The sequence below is a fragment of the Monodelphis domestica genome, chromosome 1 (genome assembly GCF_027887165.1).
Source record: "Monodelphis domestica isolate mMonDom1 chromosome 1, mMonDom1.pri, whole genome shotgun sequence".
In the NCBI taxonomy this organism is placed as follows: Eukaryota; Metazoa; Chordata; class Mammalia; order Didelphimorphia; family Didelphidae; genus Monodelphis; species Monodelphis domestica.
Window position 1 is genome coordinate 421014648 of NC_077227.1, and position 20886 is coordinate 421035533.

The 20886-nt window shown below is 35.4% G+C and overlaps 1 protein-coding gene across 11 annotated transcripts in view; it reads left to right on the top strand.

Annotated features, from left to right (window-relative positions):
* The window catches only part of CNTRL (centriolin), a 144834-nt gene that overhangs the window by 72972 nt on the left and 50976 nt on the right, over window positions 1-20886 (top strand). For 9 of the 11 annotated variants that reach the window (XR_458111.3, XM_007474565.3, XM_007474566.3 and 6 more), the window contains exons 20-30: window positions 261-377; window positions 1198-1342; window positions 2082-2230; window positions 3340-3520; window positions 5612-5913; window positions 10401-10600; window positions 13880-14072; window positions 17134-17264; window positions 17504-17617; window positions 17806-17929; window positions 19094-19258. Coding sequence is in view for 10 of the 11 variants with exons in the window: in XM_007474565.3 (XP_007474627.2) it covers window positions 261-377; window positions 1198-1342; window positions 2082-2230; window positions 3340-3520; window positions 5612-5913; window positions 10401-10600; window positions 13880-14072; window positions 17134-17264; window positions 17504-17617; window positions 17806-17929; window positions 19094-19258 (1821 nt within the window). In the remaining variant the exon portion in view is untranslated. Of the gene's footprint in view, window positions 1-260; window positions 378-1197; window positions 1343-2081; window positions 2231-3339; window positions 3521-5611; window positions 5914-10400; window positions 10601-13879; window positions 14073-17121; window positions 17265-17503; window positions 17618-17805; window positions 17930-19093; window positions 19259-20886 lie in introns of those variants that run through there. The other 2 variants (XM_056812035.1, XM_056812037.1) reach the window with 2 other exon arrangements.

A 20886-nucleotide genomic window follows, 5' to 3' on the forward strand; every position in this document is an offset into this window, starting at 1 on the left:
AGAGGGCTTTGTGGTACTGGAAAGCACATGAATGCAGATTCAGGGGAGGGTGAACATGTTGTGAAGATCAGGAAAACCAAAGAGGGAAAAGAAGAGAGCCTGGTTATAGTCCGAACCTTCCTTCTCAATTCATTCAAAGATAGTTTAATTTCTCAATCACATGTAATAACAATTTTCAACATACATTTCCTGAAATTATAAGGTCCAAATTTTCTTTACCTCTCTCAGAGATGATAAGTAATTTGTCCTTCTCACTTTAGAGGCTCCAGGAAGCTGAGCATTTCAGCAGGCAAGCAGCCCAAGCAGCCCGGGACCTCACCCGAGCGGAGGCAGAGATCGAGCTACTGCAGAACCTCCTGAGGCAGAAAGAAAAGCAAGTAAGTGCATTTCGCTTGTTTGTTCATTCATTTATTCAGCACCTACTCTGTGCAGTATTTATTGTTTCTACAATATGCAAGGCACTATCCAGGCACTGGGGGAGAGAGGGAAATCAGTTAAACAGGATTCCTGCCCTCAAAGACTCAGTCTAGAAGTTTGAGGACATAAACATCAATATGTGCCAAATAGAATATAATAATATTATGAGAGGTACAAAGTTTTATTTTAATTTTAAGGAAGGAGAGATCCTTCTATTTGGGGTAGAACATTTAAGCTGGGCCTTGAAAAAAGAGTAAAAGAGTTCATCAAATAGAGATGGAGAGAGAAACAGCTTCCCAGGTCAGGGAAAAAATACAAATAAAAGATACCAAGTCTAGAAAGTGTGTGTATCCTGCAGTCTTTTCTTGTTAGAATTATATTAATATGGCCTCTGAAATCCTGGAACCAAATTACTGTGATAGACACCTCAAAGGATTTTGTTGTATAATTTAATATGAAGTAGTATGAGATGTGGACAAAAATTGCTGTGTAAAAATGATAGCTTACATTTCTATGGGGTTTTAAGGTTTACAGAGTGCTTTTCGGAGAACACAGGATTGTCCTTTACTTTGTAGTCAGAGAAGCTAGGCTCAGGAGGTGAAGTGACTTGCCACTAGTCGTGCAGCTAGGAGATGATGAACTTAAGAGTCATAGAAAGGTCCAGCATCCCCTCTATCATATTATGCTATATACATAGTGAAATTTTCTGGAATATGGTAAGTAAGTAAAGTACTTTGAAGAGACACTTAATTGGAATCCTTGATATTTTTGTCTCACCAGTTTCAGACTGAAATGGAGAAAGTAGAAACAGGTGCCTTTGGATCAAAATCCCAAATGCTAGAAATTGAGCAATTAAATGAGATATTGAAAAGACAAAAGACAGAAATCGAAAGGCTGTGGAGTTTACTTGATCAGACTGGATCCGGTAAGGTATTTTAGTATGATTTCTCCCCCTATTTACATACCAGTGACTTCTTTTTGTTATTCTGTTTTATATAGATCTTCCTTTTCTAAAGTTAAATTGTCTTCCTAGCATTACCTTCTTCAGAAAATTCTTTCATTAGCTATTATACATAAATTTAGTTAATATTTTCCTCAGATGTACAGCTTCTACAAAAGTCCTTTTCTGATTCCTCTCCTACCATAAAGGTGACCCTGAGTTTCTTGAAGCCTTTACTACAGATTAGAAGCTCTGACAGGTCCTATCAGGTTGGGAAGGTTTCTAACATGGACCTGGTGATGTATTGTATGTCTGTCATCTAAGTGCTACCCTGGTGAAGACAAGAGGCTCATCACAAAAGGGTTAGCCACCAAAGAAAGGATTACTTTATTCAGATGTAGTAACATATAATTAACTAAGATATGGAGGGATGTTTTAGTGTATAGGGAATACTTACACCTAATGAAGCCATAGGTCCTTAAAAGTATAGCTATAAAGATATACTGAGAAATTTCATTATAATTATAATAAAATAATAACACATGGATCTTGCTATATGTATGTCCCCAGCTGACTTCTATAAAACCTGAATGTCACCAGTTATAAAAATTTCAGACTGAAAGCTTTAAAATATTGCTAAGCTTCATTGAGTAGTACTTTGCAGATATTTTGAAGAAATCTTCATGGTTTTACCCTTACTTATGAAAATGTCATTTTTTTTTAGACAGCAAAGGAGAAATAGAAAGTCTTGTGGATGAAATCACAGAGCTCCGACGTACCCTATCCCACCAGAATGATTACATTAGCAGCATAGCAGATCCTTTCAAGAGACGAGGATATTGGTACTTTATGCCATCATCATCATCATCAAAAGTATGAGATTTCTTGGGCATTGGGACTTAGTGACAGGGCAAATCATGAATTTTCTAGGGGAAAGTATGACAGAATATGTCCTCTTTCTAAATAGTGGTAAATCAGAGAAAGACTAGCAGTTTCTGTGCAAAAATGTTAAGATAGGGTCTTGATATTTTAAATGTATATGGAAAAGAAACAGAAACTTCCCAAGAGAGTTTATTTTTATTAATGTTTGAAACTGTACAACCTAGTGCTTTTCTCACAAGCCTTTGAAGTATTACAGTTATTGTGTTCCTCCCCTTTCACAAAGCTTGAGCTGGGATTTGGACCAGGTATTTGACTTCATAGCTAGTTTTAGTTTCAGTTTTTTGGGTTTGGGGTTTGTTTTTATTTGTTTTCTATTGCACCATGCTGCTTCAAGAGATAGGTAATACTTTTTTTAGGAAGTTTTTTCCTTTTTTTTTCAAATATTATACCCAATTTATTTTCACAGAATAGACCAACTAAAAGTTGAGCACTGAATTTTTTAATGTATTGAAGCCATCTCAGTTCATGTGTTTGAATGATGATATAATTTTTTAGCTGCAAATTATCTATATGACCTTGGTTAAGTGATTTCCCTTCAATCAGCCTTGTTTTTCCCCCCTTTATAAAATAGAAGACTATTTCTTTAGTTTAGAATATAAGCTTCCTTGAGGGCAAGAAATGCTTTTCATGTTGCCTTTTTCCCCCTCATTCCTTGGTGTTAGCCTACTTTTTGAATTAACTGGAATTCTATGATCTCTGAGATCTTTTCAAGTTGAAATATTTTATATTCTAATATTCCATATTCTGATATCCCTCCCACCTCTCTAACATTTAATTTTTAAGGTCTTTTCAAGGTGTAATATTCTGTAATTTAGGTCATTCAAGTTAGGAGGTACTGAAATTAACTTCAGTATTCCTAGATTCTATTAGTCAAACCCCAGTGTTGTATATTAATTTCTAATTCTTTCCCTATGATGACCATTGAAATTATATTTTAATGACTCAAAAGCAACACTTTCTAGACAACTTTCTAGAATTCACAAATTAGAAAAATGTATGTTGGATTTACATAAATGTTATGCTATTTTTAATTGTTTTAGGTTTCTAGTCCCAGGTCTCAGAGTACAAAAGACTCTGGTATTGGCTTGAAATATACATCCTTCAACCCAGTTCGAAAAGAGTGTGGCCATGACAAGCAAATTGAGAAAAAAGATGTCACATCAGGATGTTGGATTTATTCTCCAGTCAGAAGTGGACTACATAAAATCTATTCAAACAAAGGTCAGCTGGGTCACAAAAAGCAAATTCACTTTCTAATCATTGGGGGGAAAATTTTTACATTCCTTTAGCAAAAATGAACAATCAAACTTAACAACTAGAGTGAATAAGGAAATAAGCATTTATTAAGTACCTTCTCTATGCCACACACTGTGCTAAGAGCTTCACAAATATTATCTCATTTGATTTTCAGAACAACCATGTGAAGTAGGTAGTATTTAATCCTATTTTACAGCTGAGGAAACTTAAATAAAATTATATCTTTAGAATATTTTATTTCAAATCATAAACCAAAGTATCTAAGAAACAGCAGGATGTATTGTAAAGATCCTAGACTAGGAATTAATTAGGCTGCATGACCACATCAGATTATTTTAGAAGAGTTTCTTTTGAAGCTGGCTTCTGTAGTACCTTCCAATTCTAAGATTCTGGGATTCTGGATTCAAGGCCTGGCTCTGACATTTCCTAGCTGTATGACAGAGCAAGTCAGTCATCCATTCTGAGCTTAAGTTTTTCTTTCTGTGAAATTGGGATAATAATGTTCACTTTACTTCCCTCCCAGGGTTCTTATAAGGAAGTACTTTGTAAGTGTTAAAGTGCAATAGAAATATGAGTATTTCTATATTTATATTGCATTAAAACTGAGCACTCCATAAGAAGGAAGGTATATGGCAACTCATATGTTACAGTGTAAGGATGCCAGGAAAAAAGAATATTCACCTGACTGGTTGACATTCCCTTGTAATTTGTCTTTTCCATCTTCAAGTATGTATGTAATAGAAAGGTTGCTTCTGTGTGCACTATGAGTACTGGATTTGGAGTCAGGAAGAAGTAAGTTGAAACTCAGGTCTATCACTGTGAGCCTGGGAAGTCACTTAATTACTCTCAAGCTTCAATCTCCTCATCTATAAAATGGAAGAATATAGTAATAACTAATATTTAAATTGTGCTTTAAAGTTAACAGATTGCTTTATAAATATTCTCTTGTTTGAGCCTCAACAACTCTCTGAAACAAGTGCTATTATTTTTTATGGAGAAGAAAACTAAGGTTGAAAAAGATTAAGTGATCCATAGTCACATGGCTAGTACCGAGGCAGGGTTTTAACCCCTAGATCTTCCCAAACTCCAAGCTAACCACTGTATTCACTGGCTTTTACAGGATTATTTTGAAGATCAGCTGAGTTAATTTATGAAAAATGCTTAACACATTAGCATGAAAGTACTCTATAAATGGAAGTTCTTATTGTAATCATATTAATCTTGGTGCTGACAGTATATACTTAATTGTATTAATAGCTATATAGCATAGAAGGGCAACTAGGTGACTCAGTGGCTAGAGTTCCAGGCCTGAAGATGGGAAGTCCTGGATTCAAACTTGACCTCAAACACTTCCTAGCTCCTTGACCCTTAGCAAATCACTTAACTTCCAGTTGTCTAGTCCTTATTGCTCTTCTGCCTTGGAACTAATACTTAGTATCCATTCTAAGCTGGAAAATAAGGGTTAAAAAAAAAGCATTGAGAATAAGAAAGGTAATAGTTCTACTCTCCTGGAGCTTGTCCATGGATGAAGTATAGCATTCACTCATGTGCTTAGCACTTTAGAAGCATCACTGACAAGTGAGAGCTTATCCAAAGAACTATGATAATGAGCAGAAGTAAAACCATCTCATAAGTGTTCCAGGAACTCTGGTTGTTTACTTGAAGAACAGAAAACTTAAAAGAGATGTTATTGTAATCTTCAGTTATTGGAAGGGGGAGCAATCATGAGAGAGAGGGATTAGGTCTATTTTATTTGACCCTAGAGCACAGGAACTATTAGTACCAATGGATGGAAGTTACAAGGAGTCAAATTCTAGTGCAATATGAGAAAGACCTCCCAAATGCTGTACCAGTGATGATGACTACCTTGATAGGATTTCAAGTAGAGGCTTTATCACCCGAACCCTTTGGAAATGTGGAAAAGGGATTTATACCTCAAATTGGGATTGTACTAAATTGACTCAAGGACCCTTCCAGCTCCAAGATTCTATGGCTTAACTTTTTAACTGGAGAACACAACTTCATGGTTATTTCATTCCATTTCTTTTTGTAAAGGTGAAGGAAATAGGGAAGAAAATGAATTGGCTGATGAAGTGAACACTCCATTTGTACCGCCTCCTGGATCCGTTATTTATACTGTGTTTCCAGATGGAACACCTGTCCCTCAGGGAACTGTGCTGTATGCTTCTCCTCCTCCTGTACCAACCAATGGCAGACCACTTGAACCTGGAACAGTTGTTTATGGCCCCCCCCCTCCTGGAACACACATTGTTTATGGCCCTCCTCCTCCTCACTTTTCTATCCCACTCATTCCAATAGGAGTCCTTCACTGCAATGTACCTGAACATCATAACTTGGTAAGTTAAAAGGATTGATAACAGTACCTACCAGCTTTTCTTAACTATGTTCTATGAAACCCTGGAATTCTCTGAAGCAAGCCAAGGGCTTCCAAAAAAGAAAAAAAAGGCATTACTGAGGACCAGGGACTGGCACATACAGCAGCAAATCCATCTGCTTTGCTGTACATATTGAAAATATATGTGTTCAGCTGATGTAGATTGAGAACTATCAAAGACTGGCCTAAAAACAATTATTTGATGCACCCCGTAATATATGAAGCACAATTGGTTGTCATTCAGTTTGGTAGAGCAAATGTAAAATAAATCCATTTCTGTTTGTGTTTTTGGTTTTATATAAATATTTTATTAAATTATTTAATATGCACATAACTTACAGAACCAAATAGATAATTAACATACATTTACAGCTATTAACACCTTTTAATTCTTACAAGTAATATATCTATAACAATTGATTACTTTCCCATATCCTTCTTCCTTTTCATTGTTCATTCTTCTCTGTATTTGTCGACCTATTTTTTGTCTACTTTTTTTTTTTAAACCCTTGCCTTCTGTCTTAGAAGCAATACAAGTATCAATTCCAAGGCAGGAAAGCAGTAAGGACTAGGAAATTGAGATTATGTGACTTTCTCAGGGTCACACAGCTAGTGTCTAAGGCCAGATTTAAACCCAAGTCCTCCTGACTCTAGGCCTGGCACTATATCCACTGAGCACATAACTGCCCCTTCGATACACATTGTTAAAAATGTAATCATAGAAGTGTGGATCTTTCTGACTGCTTTCTTCACTAAGCATTACTTCATTTAATCTTCTCATATTTATATTCCTTATATTTATAATTTTAATAGCATTGTAGGATTCTATTATATTGATATACAGTAGTTTATTCAGCTAATCACTTGTTGATGGATGTTTGTTTTCAGTTCTTTGTGATTTCAAATAATTCTGTTGCCTATGTTTAGCAGAAATCTTCACTTTAAGATGTGACAGTTTTAGAATACTTTCTAATAATGGGATTATTGGTTTAAATTTGTATTTGAAATTCTTATGCTATTGGCCTCTAAAAAGATTCTCCTACTGTTCAGTTCCACCTATTTCTCCAAACCATTTAATTTTTTTCTACATTTAGTCATTTTTGCCAATTTGATAGGTGTTTAGTGGTACTTCAAAATTGTTTGAATTTGCATTCCTCTGATTAGTGAGGGAGAATATTTTTTCAAATAACTATTTGAAGATTTATATTTCCTCCCTGGTAAGTTATCTCTCATTTCTTGTAGCAATTTCCTAACCTTCAGAATTGCCACCTATTGAGGTGAAAACCTCTTTTTCCTGTTACCTACTTCCTCTTTTTTTCCTTATTCAGTTAAATCTCACTCTTCCCCAGTCATTGTTCTCCTCGCTCTCTCATCCTCTTCTATTTCACTCACTTGGTCATTTATAAACTTTTCTTTGTCCTAAATCTGCTCTTCTCACACTCTCTGTAGGGAATACTTCATCTTTGGGCCCCCTTTCCAGGGACTTTTGCTCCTTTTTTGTTCCCCCCATACACCAGGCCTGAGAGAAAAACCAACATATTCTTTGCTCGCATTGCCAATTTTAGACTCCAATTTGTGTTTACTTTTAGTTATTCTGATGTGTAGAATGTGTTGTATGACTACATTTTTAAAAGTTAGATCCATTTTTAGACCAAAATTACAATATATTCTGCATAATAGGTGGCAAAATAATTGAAACAAAACTCAAATTTTTTTCATCAGAAATGACAATGAATTAAAACAGTTCCCTCAAACACTTGTTTAGGAAGGTAAAGGGAAAAACAAAATGTTGTGAAACATCTTGGGGTGAGGACTCTTAAATACAACATTGTCTTCAATACTTAGAGCAAAAAAAAAAAAAAATATATATATATATATATATATATATATATATATATCCTTCTCCTGAAATAAATTATAATATTCTTAGAGGGGTCAGAATAAAACTGATCTGAAGCATTTTTAAGCCCTTTTTAAGCAGCACAATTACTTCAGCAGCCTAATTTTTAAAAGATTCAAAGTAAAGTAGGAAAAAAAAACACTGAATTAATAAGTAATCAAAACACATGAATGATTATCCTGGCACTGTTTGACCTGAGGCTATTCGCTTCACTGTGAACCTCAGCTTTCCTTCCCTCTAATACAAGAGACCTGAAGGAAATAGCTTCTAAAATCCCCTCTGAATATTGGTACTTCAAGGGTTATTTATATTGGCTTTGTATCAAAAGTAAATAGTTCAGCAATAGCATAAAGTCTGAGAATCCCTTGCCCCTTTCTTGCTAAGGCCAAAGACATAAAGGACATATGCTCAATATTTTTCTGGTTCCCCATAATTAAATTTAACCATTATAAGGATCACAGCGTTTAGAGGAGAAAGGGTCTTTAGAGACCATTTTATTTAATTCCCCTCATTTTACTCAAGGAGTAACTAACATACAAGGAAGTTATACCCAAAGTATGACCTACTAAAGCTGGGCTTCAAACCCAGATCCTCATTCCAAATCTAGTACTCTTTCTCCTATACTTCGCCTAACTTTTGAATGAATTGTATTCTGAAAGCTTGCTTATAAGTTAGTTGTTTGAAATTCAAAAAGTGTTTCCCTGGAAACAAAATTATATGTGGTGGCCATGTTTTCTTGTCAATTTAACCCATGATTTCACTTTGGTAATTCTAGGCACCACTTTTAACGTTGTTTTTATGGAGTCATGGGTTCCAAGTTCTACCTTAGAACTTGAGATGGCAGAAACACCCTTCCCTTCTAGTTTATTGCTGTGCTACTATCTGAAAGGACCCCTCCCCCACCATCACAGTATAGCCCCTGACCATACGCAGCAACAAAGGAGTACAGTGTCATTTTTCTACCCCGTGATGGAGAGGTAGAGGCACTGTCTGAAGGAAGTCTCTGGCTAAGGAGTCATGAGGAGAAAGGGAAGAGTCACTTGCCAGTCCAGAGGAAGACAGGAACTCCCCACCAAGGCACAACAAGGAGAGAGCCTCCCACAACATTGCAGCAGACAGAGAACCTCTTTCCCCCGTGGCCGCCATTCCAGGGTAAGGGAAATTATAAATCTGATAATATCCCAGGGTTTGCTTATATACTTAAAAATATTGGCCTTGGTGACAAAATATAAGACTCAGTCCTCATTACTGTTATACTGCAGTTTTTCAATGCCCTATATCTTTTTTCCCCTTTTGATAAACAGGCAGGTGACCAAAAGTCCAAATGTCATCATTAACAAAACATTCAATTAAGCAATCATAACACCACAGATTTTAAATTCTTTATTTGCTTTAAAATGTATAAATTAACTTTAGCAAAATAACAACAAAAATTTTTTTATATCCAAGGCCCTTTCTGATCATTTTCTTTTATGTACTTTTTTCTAAATTTTATGTTTTTATACTTAGTTTGTATGTTCTGATTTTTCTCTCTGTGCTCTGCATCACTTCATAAAACTTCTTGTTTTTCTTTGTATTCCTCAAATTTGTCATTTTATGGTGCAGTAATCTATTATATTCATAAGCCACAATTCTTTCCCAGTTATAAAACATAATACAGTTTCTACTTTTTATTGACACAGTTTCACATGGAGTCCTATAATTTTTTGTCCTATATCTCTTTTGCTTTTGCCAGTGGTTTTTTTTTTTCCTCTCAACCTATGATTTATTTCATCACTCTCTCTGCAAATGCAAATCAGTGACTACACAACAACTTAGATTATAGAGAGTAGCCTGGACTACTTAGAAGTTAACTGACTTGTCCAGAGTCTCATACCATAGAGAAGTTCAGCCAATACTTAATACCCAGGGGGCAGCTGGGTGGCTCAGTGGATTGAGAGCCAGGCCTAGAGATAGGTCCTAGGTGCAAGTCTGGCCTCAGACACTTCCTAGCTGTGTGACCCTGAACAAGTCACTTAACTCCCATTGATTACCCCTTCCCCCTCTTCTGCCTTGGAACATAGTATTGATTCCAAGACGGAAGGTAAGGGTTTTAAAATATACATATTACCCAGGTGTTCCTCATTCTAAGGCTGGCCCTATAACCATTATACTAAATTGCTTTTCTTGACCTGATATTTTGATGAAAAAGAAAAAAATTCAAATAATCTACCATTTTTTTTTGTTTATACCAAAAAATGGTTTGAGCAATTTTTTTAATGACTTCATTTAATTAACTAGTTGCTTGAGTTATTCTTAGGATAACAAATTGGTCACCTCCAAATATAGATAAGCAGAATTGCTAAAATAAGATCTCTTGAAAGGAAACAAACCAACAAAAAAAAAACCACATGCTTATGTTAACAAAGACACTGATTATGAGCTGAACACAGTTTTCCATAAGCTAGATTTGGAAAAGTTTGGCTGATGTTCAAACTTATGCATTGGATCATAGGCACTAAGTGAAGAAAAACTCTCTTTTTCTAATTGTTGCTTTTTTCTTCATTTAGGAGAATGAGATTTCTAGGCTGGAAGACATTGTACACCATGTCAAAACTAAAAGACAGGAAGACAAGGCAGCAAGGCAGCAGACTAAGAGAGAAATGGAAGAACTTCACCAAAATATTGAAGACCTTTTGAATGAGAGAAAAGACTTACAGGAAGAGATGGCAGAAATACATAGGAATCTCCAAAAATACAGCAAACAAAAGTAAGAACATGCATTTAGAGAGACAGCATGACTTGGAAAGACACTGGTTTTCCCAGACCACCCAGGTCTGAATCCAGGCTTTGCCACTTAATACCTCTGACAGTGAATATAATCTTTCCCTTTTTTGAGGCTTAGATTTCTCATCTATAAAATGGAGGGGGGGAAATTAATCCCTGCTCCACCTACTTCATAGGATGATTATAAGGTTTAAAAGAGATGACATGTATCATTTGTGCTTCAAGGGTCCAGGATTTCATCAATGTTGGTACTTCCTTCCTTATAAATCAGTCCCTCTGTATCTCAGTAGATGACTTTCCATGAGTTTCTGTGGCTAAAAAAATTAATTACCTACAACTAACCTGGAATTAAATCTTCCTACATAGCCATATAGTCCTCAGACAGTTATTTCCAGACTCATACTCAAAACTCTTTCTGCACAGTAGAACCCCTGCCAGAACTTCTACTCCACTGGTGTAGCCTTCAAGACCCTAGAGTAGCCATGTCACAATATGGCATCATAAAGGATATTTATTGAGTTTTTAAGACAGGAATTTATATAAAGTGCTATAATGCATTTTGACTATTAGTACTGTATGAGTAGAAATTAGTTTAAAACATCAGGCTTAGAGTCAGGAGAACCTGCCTTCAAAACTGACCTCAGGGGACAGCTGGGTGGCTCATTGGATTGAGAACCAGGCCTAAAGACGGGAGGTCCTGGGTTCAAATGTGGTCTCAGACAATTCCTGACTGTGTGACCCTGGGCAAGTCACTTGACCCCCATTGCCTAACCCTTACCACTCTTCTGCCTTGGAATAATACCAATACAGAGTACTGATTCCAAGACGGATGGTAAGGTTTAAAAAAAAAAAAACTGACCTCAAATACTTCCTAACATATGACCCTGGGCAAGTCACATTTTTTTGCTCTAGCCCCCGCTGTTCTTCTGTCTTAGAAGTGATACTAAAAAAAGTTTAATGAAAGAAAAAAAATCAGCACAGCTAATTAAAGGGAAATGCATTTTGTAATGTTCTCTTAAATTCAGTTCATTATAAGTTTAGCTCATTAAAACTATATATTCTTTTAGCCAATAATCTCTCATTGGGATAGAAATCTCATTTGGTAATTATCTAGAAGTCATGAGATCAAAGGAAGTAATGATTTATTGCTATGGAGGAAAACTTTGATATCATGTAGTCTAATCCTCAATTTTAGACATGATGAAACTGAGGTGCATAGAGAAGTGTTGTATATACTTCAGTTTCTGTGAACATCTAGTAAACAGTAGAGCTGAAATTTGAATCAGGTCCTTGGGCTCAAAATGCAGTGTTGTCAGTTTCTTCAGATCCCAAGTCCCATCAGTTCTATGAGAAGAGTCATCTTTTAAAGTCTATGAAACTTCCCTGATTTTCCAAAATAAGAAGTAACTTAGATAGGACTCAATTTACCACTGTGTCCAAGGTTCATAGCTAATACTTTAAAAAAAAAATTATTGATTGCTTCTGTTTTACTATCAAGCATTCCTGAACGTGCCTGTTTCATCTCCACCACTTTGACAAGTAAGCTTTCCATTGTGACATAAAATAAATAATTGGGCAAAACCAACGGACACCTTGACTGTATCTGACAGTATGCAACATACCATATTCATAGTCCCCCATCTTTCCAGTGGAAAAAATGGAGGCTTATTTACTCTCTGATTTGAGGAACAAAATTGAATATCTTAACTCATTCAGCATCATTTACTTTTAAATTGCTCTTGTGATTATATTGCATTTTCTTATTTCTGCTCACTTCATATCTGTATTGGTTTATATATATTTTTCAATTCTCTAAATTATTTATATCCATCCTTTCTTACAGTGTGATAACATTACATTATATTCATGTGCCGCAATTTGCTGGATCCTCTAATTGATAGATACCCATTTTGTTTCTAGTTCTTTGTTAAAGAATACAACAAGTATTGCTATGAATATTTTAGCTTTTATGGGATCTTTCTGTCTGTGACCTCCTTGGGAGATATGTGCCTAGTAGCAGAATCTTTGGATCAAAAGATATGAGCAGTTAGTGACTTCTCTTAAGTAATTCCAAATGGTTTTCCAGTTCCACTTCATAGCTTGACCAAGAGTGTATTAGTGTATTTATCATCCTACATTCTCTTCAGTATTTATCATTTCAAACTTTTTCCTCATCTTTGTCAGTCAGTATATGAGGGAGACAAAATCCAAGTTGTTTTAATTTGCAATTTCTTTTATTCATGAATTGGAGCATTTTTTTGAGAATTGTTCACATACTTCAATTATCTTTAAATCTTGGTCTTTGAATTTATCACTTTATATCTGGGATGCTAGACATCAAAAATATTTTAGGAATTTTTTATTTGATAGTTCTCTTATCAACTACATTCATATCCCATTTGAACAAAAAATTCTCAAATTCATGTAATGTTCAAATATTACATTTGAACTTTTGTGGTCATCTCTACTCTATTTCATTAAGAATTTTTCCATTTACAGAGCATTTACTCAAAAAAACTTTTTTTTTTTAAATGATGCTGTCATCTAGGTCACATGTCTTAACTTATTGTGGCATATGGTGTAAAATGCTGGTCTAAATCTATTTTTACAAACTGTTTTTGTTTTCCTAGCAATTCTTGTTAAATAAGGAGTCTTCCCCTAAGTAGTTTTTGTTCTTAGGTGTATTGAACATTGAGCTACTAAATTTAGTTGTTTCTGATTTCTGTTTTTCTCATCTGTTCTAATGAACTAATTTTATTTTTTAAACCAATACCACTTATTTTTTATGGTTACTGCTTTATAAAGTAATTTGCTACCCGAAGTATTTCTTTTGCATTCGTACTTTTAAATAAATTTTATTTTTTAAAACCCTTACCTTCTAGCTTAGAATCAATACTGTGTTTTGGTTTTCATGTAGAAGAGTGGTAAAGGCTAGGCAATGGGGGTTAAGTGAATTTCCCAGAGTCACACAGATAGGAAATATCTGAGGTCAGATTTGAACCCAGGGCCTCCCATTTCCAGACTTGACTTTATCTACTGAACCTGTCCCCTTCATTCCAACTTTTTAAAAAATTTTCTTTAAGAAGCTAGATTTTTGTTCTCTCAAATAAATTTTGCTTTGTCTGCCTTTAAAGTAATGATTGTTATAGTACTGTCTGAACCTTAATTTAACTATGATTGTCTTCTCTATTATATTAGTAAAGCTTAACAGTGAACAGTAACTGTCCTCCAATTATTTAAGTTTCTCCTTATTTCTTTCAAGGGATTTTATGGAAGGACGTGGTGACAATGTCATTACTGAATTAGGAAGAGATGCGTCAGCCAAACACCACAACCAAATGATAGATGAAATTACATGCATTGAGTCAACTCTTCTGAAACGCCGGGCAGAGCTTAGAGAAGCAGATCGACTCCTAGCTGAGGCTGAAACAGAACTTACCAACACAAAAGAGAAAGTATGTCCTTGCCTTGCTTCTAGTGCTTGAATAGTTTAAGCCAAACTCTTGGTATTTTGAAGATTCTAAAGATTGATTTATTTGCTTCATTTCTTTTACTGCACTTTAGCTTTGTTATATATGATTAGTATTGGAACTGAAGACATTTTGGCCCTTCCCTTCCTGAATGTTTTATGTTCATCATCATCATCATCATCATCATTATCATTTTTATTATAAGGCATATATTTATATGTAAGCGATTTTCAGATGTTGTCAAAAATTTAACTTTCTAAAATTTTTTTGAACCACTCATAAGTAGAATTATAATCCCCATAGTAGAATTATAAACTATCAGAGCTACAAGGGACCTTTAAGGCTGTACTTATTGTCCAACCCTGTTGCAGATGAAGAATCTGAGATTTAAAGAAAGAAAGTGACTTGCTCTAGGTCACACTCTTGGTAAAGCTATTGCTATGTTTCTATTGAAATTGGCAGAGGCTCACCAAAAAAAATAAATAAATAAAAAGCTTGGACAAAGGATTCATATGCCTCTTTTAAGGTGTGAAAATGGAACTTTGATATGTTACCTGTGTATTGAATGAGCCATCACTAAAACACGTTTGATTTGACATACCATAAAACAAATCCCTTTTTTTTTACCACATAGAACAGGATTTTCCAGCATTAAAAACATATGCATTTGGTGGGCAGCTGGGTAGCTCAGTAGATTGAGAACCAAGTATAGAGATGGGAGGTCCTTGGTTCAAATCTGGCCTCAGACACTTCCCAGCAATGTGATCCTGGGCAAGTCATTTAACCCTCATTGCCTAGCCCTTACCACTCTTCTACCTTGGAACCAATACATAGTATTGTTTCTAAGACAGAAGGGTTAGGGTTTAAAATAGTAATAAAATAAAAAATAAAAACGTGGATTTGTTAAAGCAAACCAACCTCTACTTACATCTTCCTCCAGGACCTCATTATGGCATAAAGATGGTCCTAGATTTTTGAAGATATGCCAGTTTAGCTTAAGTTCTAACAAAATGTGCTCAAGCAATTTCTTCTGTGACTTGCCTGTGGTGACAGAATCTGATATATGTGGAATTTGAATCTAGGTCTTCCTTTCTTTTACTGAGTAGTAATTAAGTTTTCCTTGAAGCAACAGATTTTAGAGGAAAGCAGTATGGTGATATGGAAACTTTGCTTGATCTGGAATCAGAAAGCCTTGGTTTAAATCCCTATCCACTAGTTACTACCTGGATGATGATCATGGTCAAGTCATTTTATTCCTTGGGCCTTCAGTTCCTTATCTTTCAAATGAAGAAGTTGAATAAGGTGATATAAGGTCCTATTCAGCTCTAATTCCGAGTCTCAGTCCCAACTCCACTACTTACATGGGCAAATCATTCACAACCTGGAGCCTCCATTTTTTTCTTCTGTAAAATAGGAATAAGAACACTTGTACCATTTGCTTCTCTAAATTGATTGTTGAAAGGTTCAATAAGATAAGATATATGAAAATATTTTGTAATCAAAAAGACTTTTAGAAATAAATTTTATAAAGTACCTACTATATATACAGACCTGAAAGAAATACAAAGCTGAATAAGACCCTGCCCCAGCCATCATCTATTATGGAGATTACCAACTGATAGGAGAGGCCTAATATAGACACATAAATAGCACCAGCACCCCCCATTTGGCAAGAAAGAATCTCGTTGTTCATTGTTAATGATAGCTCATATTGATATATCATTCTATAGTTCGTAACACACTTTTTAACAAATCCTATGAGAAAAGTTACCTTGATTTCCATTTGTTTTTTTTTTAATCCTTATCTTCTGTCTTAGAATTGATACATCTACTGGGTTCCAAGGCAGAAGAATGGTAAGGATTAAGCAATCAGGGTAAATTGACTTACTTAGGGTTACACATCTAGGAAGTATCTGAGGTCAAATTTGAACCCAAATCCTATCCACTGAGCTATCTCACTACTACCCCTTTGATTTACTTCGAAAGATCATTTATTTAATTGTTTTATTCACTCCCTGAAATGTGGCCTGTCGTAGTGGACAGAGAGGTGGTCTGAGAGTCAGGAATAACTGGTTCAAGCCCTCCTCTCATATCATTGGTTCTGTAATCTGGCATCACTTTTAGCTTCTCAGTGCCCCTGGGCAACTCCCTAATTATTTTCATAATTATACTAAGATGTTTTCATTTCTAACATGGTAAATATTGATAGATGTAGTTCCATGATCATTTTTAGGTAGGTGAAAGGGTCCCGAGACCAAAAAGTTTAAGAACTGTTCTTAACATTGCAAATTGCAAACCAAGAGCCAGTCTTCATTGGTAGTAGTTTTCCTTACTGGGAGAACCAGTGAAATCATATGTCAAGTCAAAATAAAAAGTGCCTCCTTCCATGTGTGACTCATGACTCTTCCATGTTTTAGTGTCAGTTTTCACGAATGACTAAAACAATTCATGGGTAAAACAACTAATGATAAGTCAGCTTTTGCCCATACTTAAAGTTTTTCCAGTTTGGTAGTAAGACTTGCCTGGATGTGCATTCCTTTAGCCTTGGCTGTAGTTACTCTGGCTCATTTCAGGAGAACTTTATTATCAAGTAAGTAGTAAACTCACATTATTTTTACCATTTCACAGTTGAAGTGACTTCCTCATAGACTCACAGCTAACAAATGACAGAAAAGGAACATCTGGGTGAATCAATGGATAGAGAGCTGTCCTGGAGTCAGGAGATCCTGGATTCTAATGTGGCCTGAGATACTTTCTAGTTGTGTGATCCTGAGCAAGTCACTTGACCCCAGTTGCCTAGCCCTTGCTGCTCTTCTGCCTTGGAACCAATACTTAGTATCAGTTCTAAGACAGAAGGTAAAGATTTTTTTTTTTTTAATGACAGCGAAAGACTCAAAATCTCTTATCTTCCATGCTGTTTCTTCTCTTTCAGTCTGCCCCTGATTATTAACATAGCATCCATGATCCAGTAGAGAGTACCCAAAGAGTTGGGTAATCATTTCTGTGCCACTTAACTGGGTTGTTTTAATGACAGTTTCTTTTCTAGACCAAAGATACTATTCAGAGGTACAGGGAAGTCAAGACACTCTTGTCATGGGCAGAGCTGGATGCAAAAGAACTAGAGCAAAGAGCCCAGGAAACCACTATCAATCTAATGAAAGCAGATAAGCAGCTAAGGTATTTTTGAATTACTAAAGCCAATATTTATGAGGTTAAATGAATGAAAACAATTTGGTTCCAGGCAATATCATACTGTTGGATAGTCAGATAATATGCTTTCAAAAAAGAGACAAAATTCAATTTAATTTATTGACACTTGAATACATTTTAAGTGCTTATTATTTGCTAGGCCCTGAAGATATATAAAAACAATATGTAGTCTTACCTCCAAGTTAATAGATATTAATGTATTCTAGATCACTTAAGGTTGATGGAAAGGACTTCAAGCAGAACATGCCAGAACAGCAAGAAATCTTGAAAGACCCTGATTTCTACTCTTTAAGTCATAAAGTAGAAAAATTGATTGAAGGGTGAGTAAACCAGCATTCCCAACATTAAGTATCTTCCATACTCACATGGAGGATGGGAAGTGATCTATTTTACCTATAGTTTATAGTCCCTGGGGCACAGTAGAAGAGAGAACCACGATGTTAGGATGATGAATCACTTAGCTATTTCAAAATACTGGGCAAGCTTTAATGGACATTGAATTTTATAGACTTCAAAAACTGCAGATGGACCCAGAAGTTCCTCAAGGTTGTAACAAAGATCATCATCAGGGCATCGGTGGGCCTGAAAATCTTCATACTAAAAGAGCTGAGCTAGAAAAGGTCAAGAGTCAGGTATGGCATTGATTTTTAAATTCTATTTTAGAAATAGCATTTTTACTGTTCTAAAACCTATAAGCACAGGGCTTGAAGGCAGACCACCTGATCAAGCTTTGTTTCCTCCATGTCACCCTACCTTTCTGAGCCATGATTTTCTTCACCCATAAAATAGGAAAAATAATGAAAAATAATACTTGTGCATAATAATACTTCACAGGTCTGTTGGGAAAGGGTTTTATGAATGGCAATTATTAGTTATGTTATTAGACATCTCTGCTACATGTATTTGCTTTTTTTGTTTAAAACCCTTTACCTTCCATTTTAGAATCAAAACAGGTTCTAGGATAGAAGGAACAGTAAGGGCTAGGCAGTGGGGTTAAATGACTTGCCCAGAATCACACAGCTGAAAAGTGTCTGAGGCCAGATTTCTGTCTCTAGGGCTGGCTCTTCATTCTCTGAGCCACCTAGTTGCCCCTTCACTAATCTGAAACATATTTGTGCTTAGCCAATGTAACAGCATTGTTGTGTCACAACAAAAATTGAGAGCTGAAACACCAGTCATGATGGATAGGTTTTTCCTTTTTAATGTATGACAGACTTCAGAACGCTTATCTTTTGGAAGGCCCATCTCTAAAGGGAGTGCAGGTCAGATGATAATATAGGTCAAGCCACATTTTAATAGAGATTAAGTTGCAACAACCATAAAGAGCAATCAAAGCAGTAGATGTAGGAGGGGGAAGGGCAGGGCCTACTTAGTATAGTCAAAAATGTTTCAGCTAGTGGACACCTTAGAAGAGAGATTATTTCAAACGGATCATTTAATTCAAAGAATATCAGGCATTTTGTCTGAGGTTGCAAAGTTCATCTGGGCATCACTGAGCCTTACCTGGCTCCCAACCCATTGTTCCTCCCACTCTGCCAAACTAACTTCCCCCATTTCCCTTGGTGATTTTGAAGGATTTAATGTGTTTCTTGCATGTCTCTGAGCATGTCTAACCAAGCTACATAGGTTGTTACCCAGACACAAGGTACCTGGTTCTTGGGGCAACAGTGAGATCCATTCAGTCTCAGTGTCTACCTCAGTTCTCTGTTCCTGAGTGATGGTCCTGCCAAAAGAAGTTAAATTTGCCAATCTCTATTTTGGATGTTAGATGCCTTTACTCTTTTCTTCCCTTGTAGATAGCAGCCCAACAGCAGGAGATGTTGGTCTTGGATGTACATTTAACTCGTAAGAAGGAAGAGCTACATATGCTGCAAGTAAATGTGACCAAGGCAAAAACTGATCTCCAAGAAGCCTTCAACTTAAGAGAAACAGAAGTGGCAGAGAAACGAAATCAACTTAGGGTAAGTCTTTAGAAGCGTCCTTTTACAGTTTTCTTCTCTGAATCACAGTACCATGCAATGAATTTATTTTAGGTATTTTCATATTTGTCTCTTTTAAATTGCATGGTATAGAATCCTAGAGTTTTAACTCATTCATAATGTGTTCAGACAGAATATTCTATTACCTCCATCCTCGAGACCTCTATTTCCTCATCTGCAAAATTCATCTTTAACATTTTGTACCATGTTTTGATTGGCCCTTTTTAGCTTGTTCAAGCCACAGATGTGATGAATAAATGGCCCATGTCAATTTTATTAATCACAAAACTCTGCCCTTTTTTTTATTTAATATATATACCACTAAAGCCTACTCTTCTCACTATCCCCACCCTTCCATTCCAAACCTTCCTATGGGAGCTAGGTTCTTCCTCCTCATATATCTCAAAATCCTTTGTTAGGAGCTCTCCTTTGCATTTACAATTCCAGTTTGTTCTTTATTAACTTGGATATTTGTCATCCTTTCTTCCCACTATTTCTTTCCCCTATACACATACAATAGTAGATAATAAACTCCAGGAAAGTAGGTGTGTCTTATTCATCTTTTTTCTTTTTAAATATTAAATTAAAAATTAAATTCTAAATATTTAAATATTACTTTCTTATTAAAATATAATTTAAAGCATCTTTTTTTAATATCAGAATTTCTTCCAGTATCTTCTCTTTACCCCTCCCAGAGAGACATCACATATAACAGTTATTTTTAAAGAAAAAAAGAGGAATTCTTTAAAAATTACCTAAACTAATCAATGCATTAAAAAAAAGTGAAAACATATGCAGTTTCCCACAGCTATCGCCTACATTTCAAAGGAATAGGATGGAGATGTCTTCTCATATTTCTTCTTTATGACCATGTTTATTCTTTTGCACATGTACTTTTTAAGAATAAGATTTTATTGACATTTTCTGTTTTTTATATCACCATAATTATCCCAAGTATCACTTTCCTTCCTACTCCCTGAGAGTCATCCCATATGACAAATAGAATTTTTTTAGAGAGAAAAATATCTGCACAACTGTTGAATCTATTGAAAAAAGTCCAAAAATATGTGCAATGTGTAACACATAGACCTCCCACCTCTCTGAAAAAGGGTTAGGTTGGTGGTTGCTTCCCATATTAATTCATTTGAGTCCTGCATGATTTTTATAATTTTTTTGTTACAGTTCTCTTTTCTTGTGTAGTTCTTTCTATTTACATTATTGTAATTACTGTATTTGTTGTTTTCTTGGCTCTGCTATATTAGTTCATCTAGATCTGTCTATGCTTTTCTATATGGTATATCCCACAATATTTCTTATAGCATAAATTCCATTATATTCATGTACCATAGTTTGTTTAGTCATTCCCCAATTGATGGGCATCTTCTTTGTTTCTAATTCTTTGCTACCACAAAAAGTGTTCCTATAAATATTTTGAAGTATCTACAGACTTTCTTCTTGTCAATGACCTCCTTCAGATATGAACCTAATAATGAAGTCTGGTTTAGAGAGTATGGACATTTTAATCACTTTATTTGCATCATTCCAAATTGCTTTTCAAAATGGTTGTAACATTTCACAGCTCCATGAACAATAGAGTATCAATTTTAAGA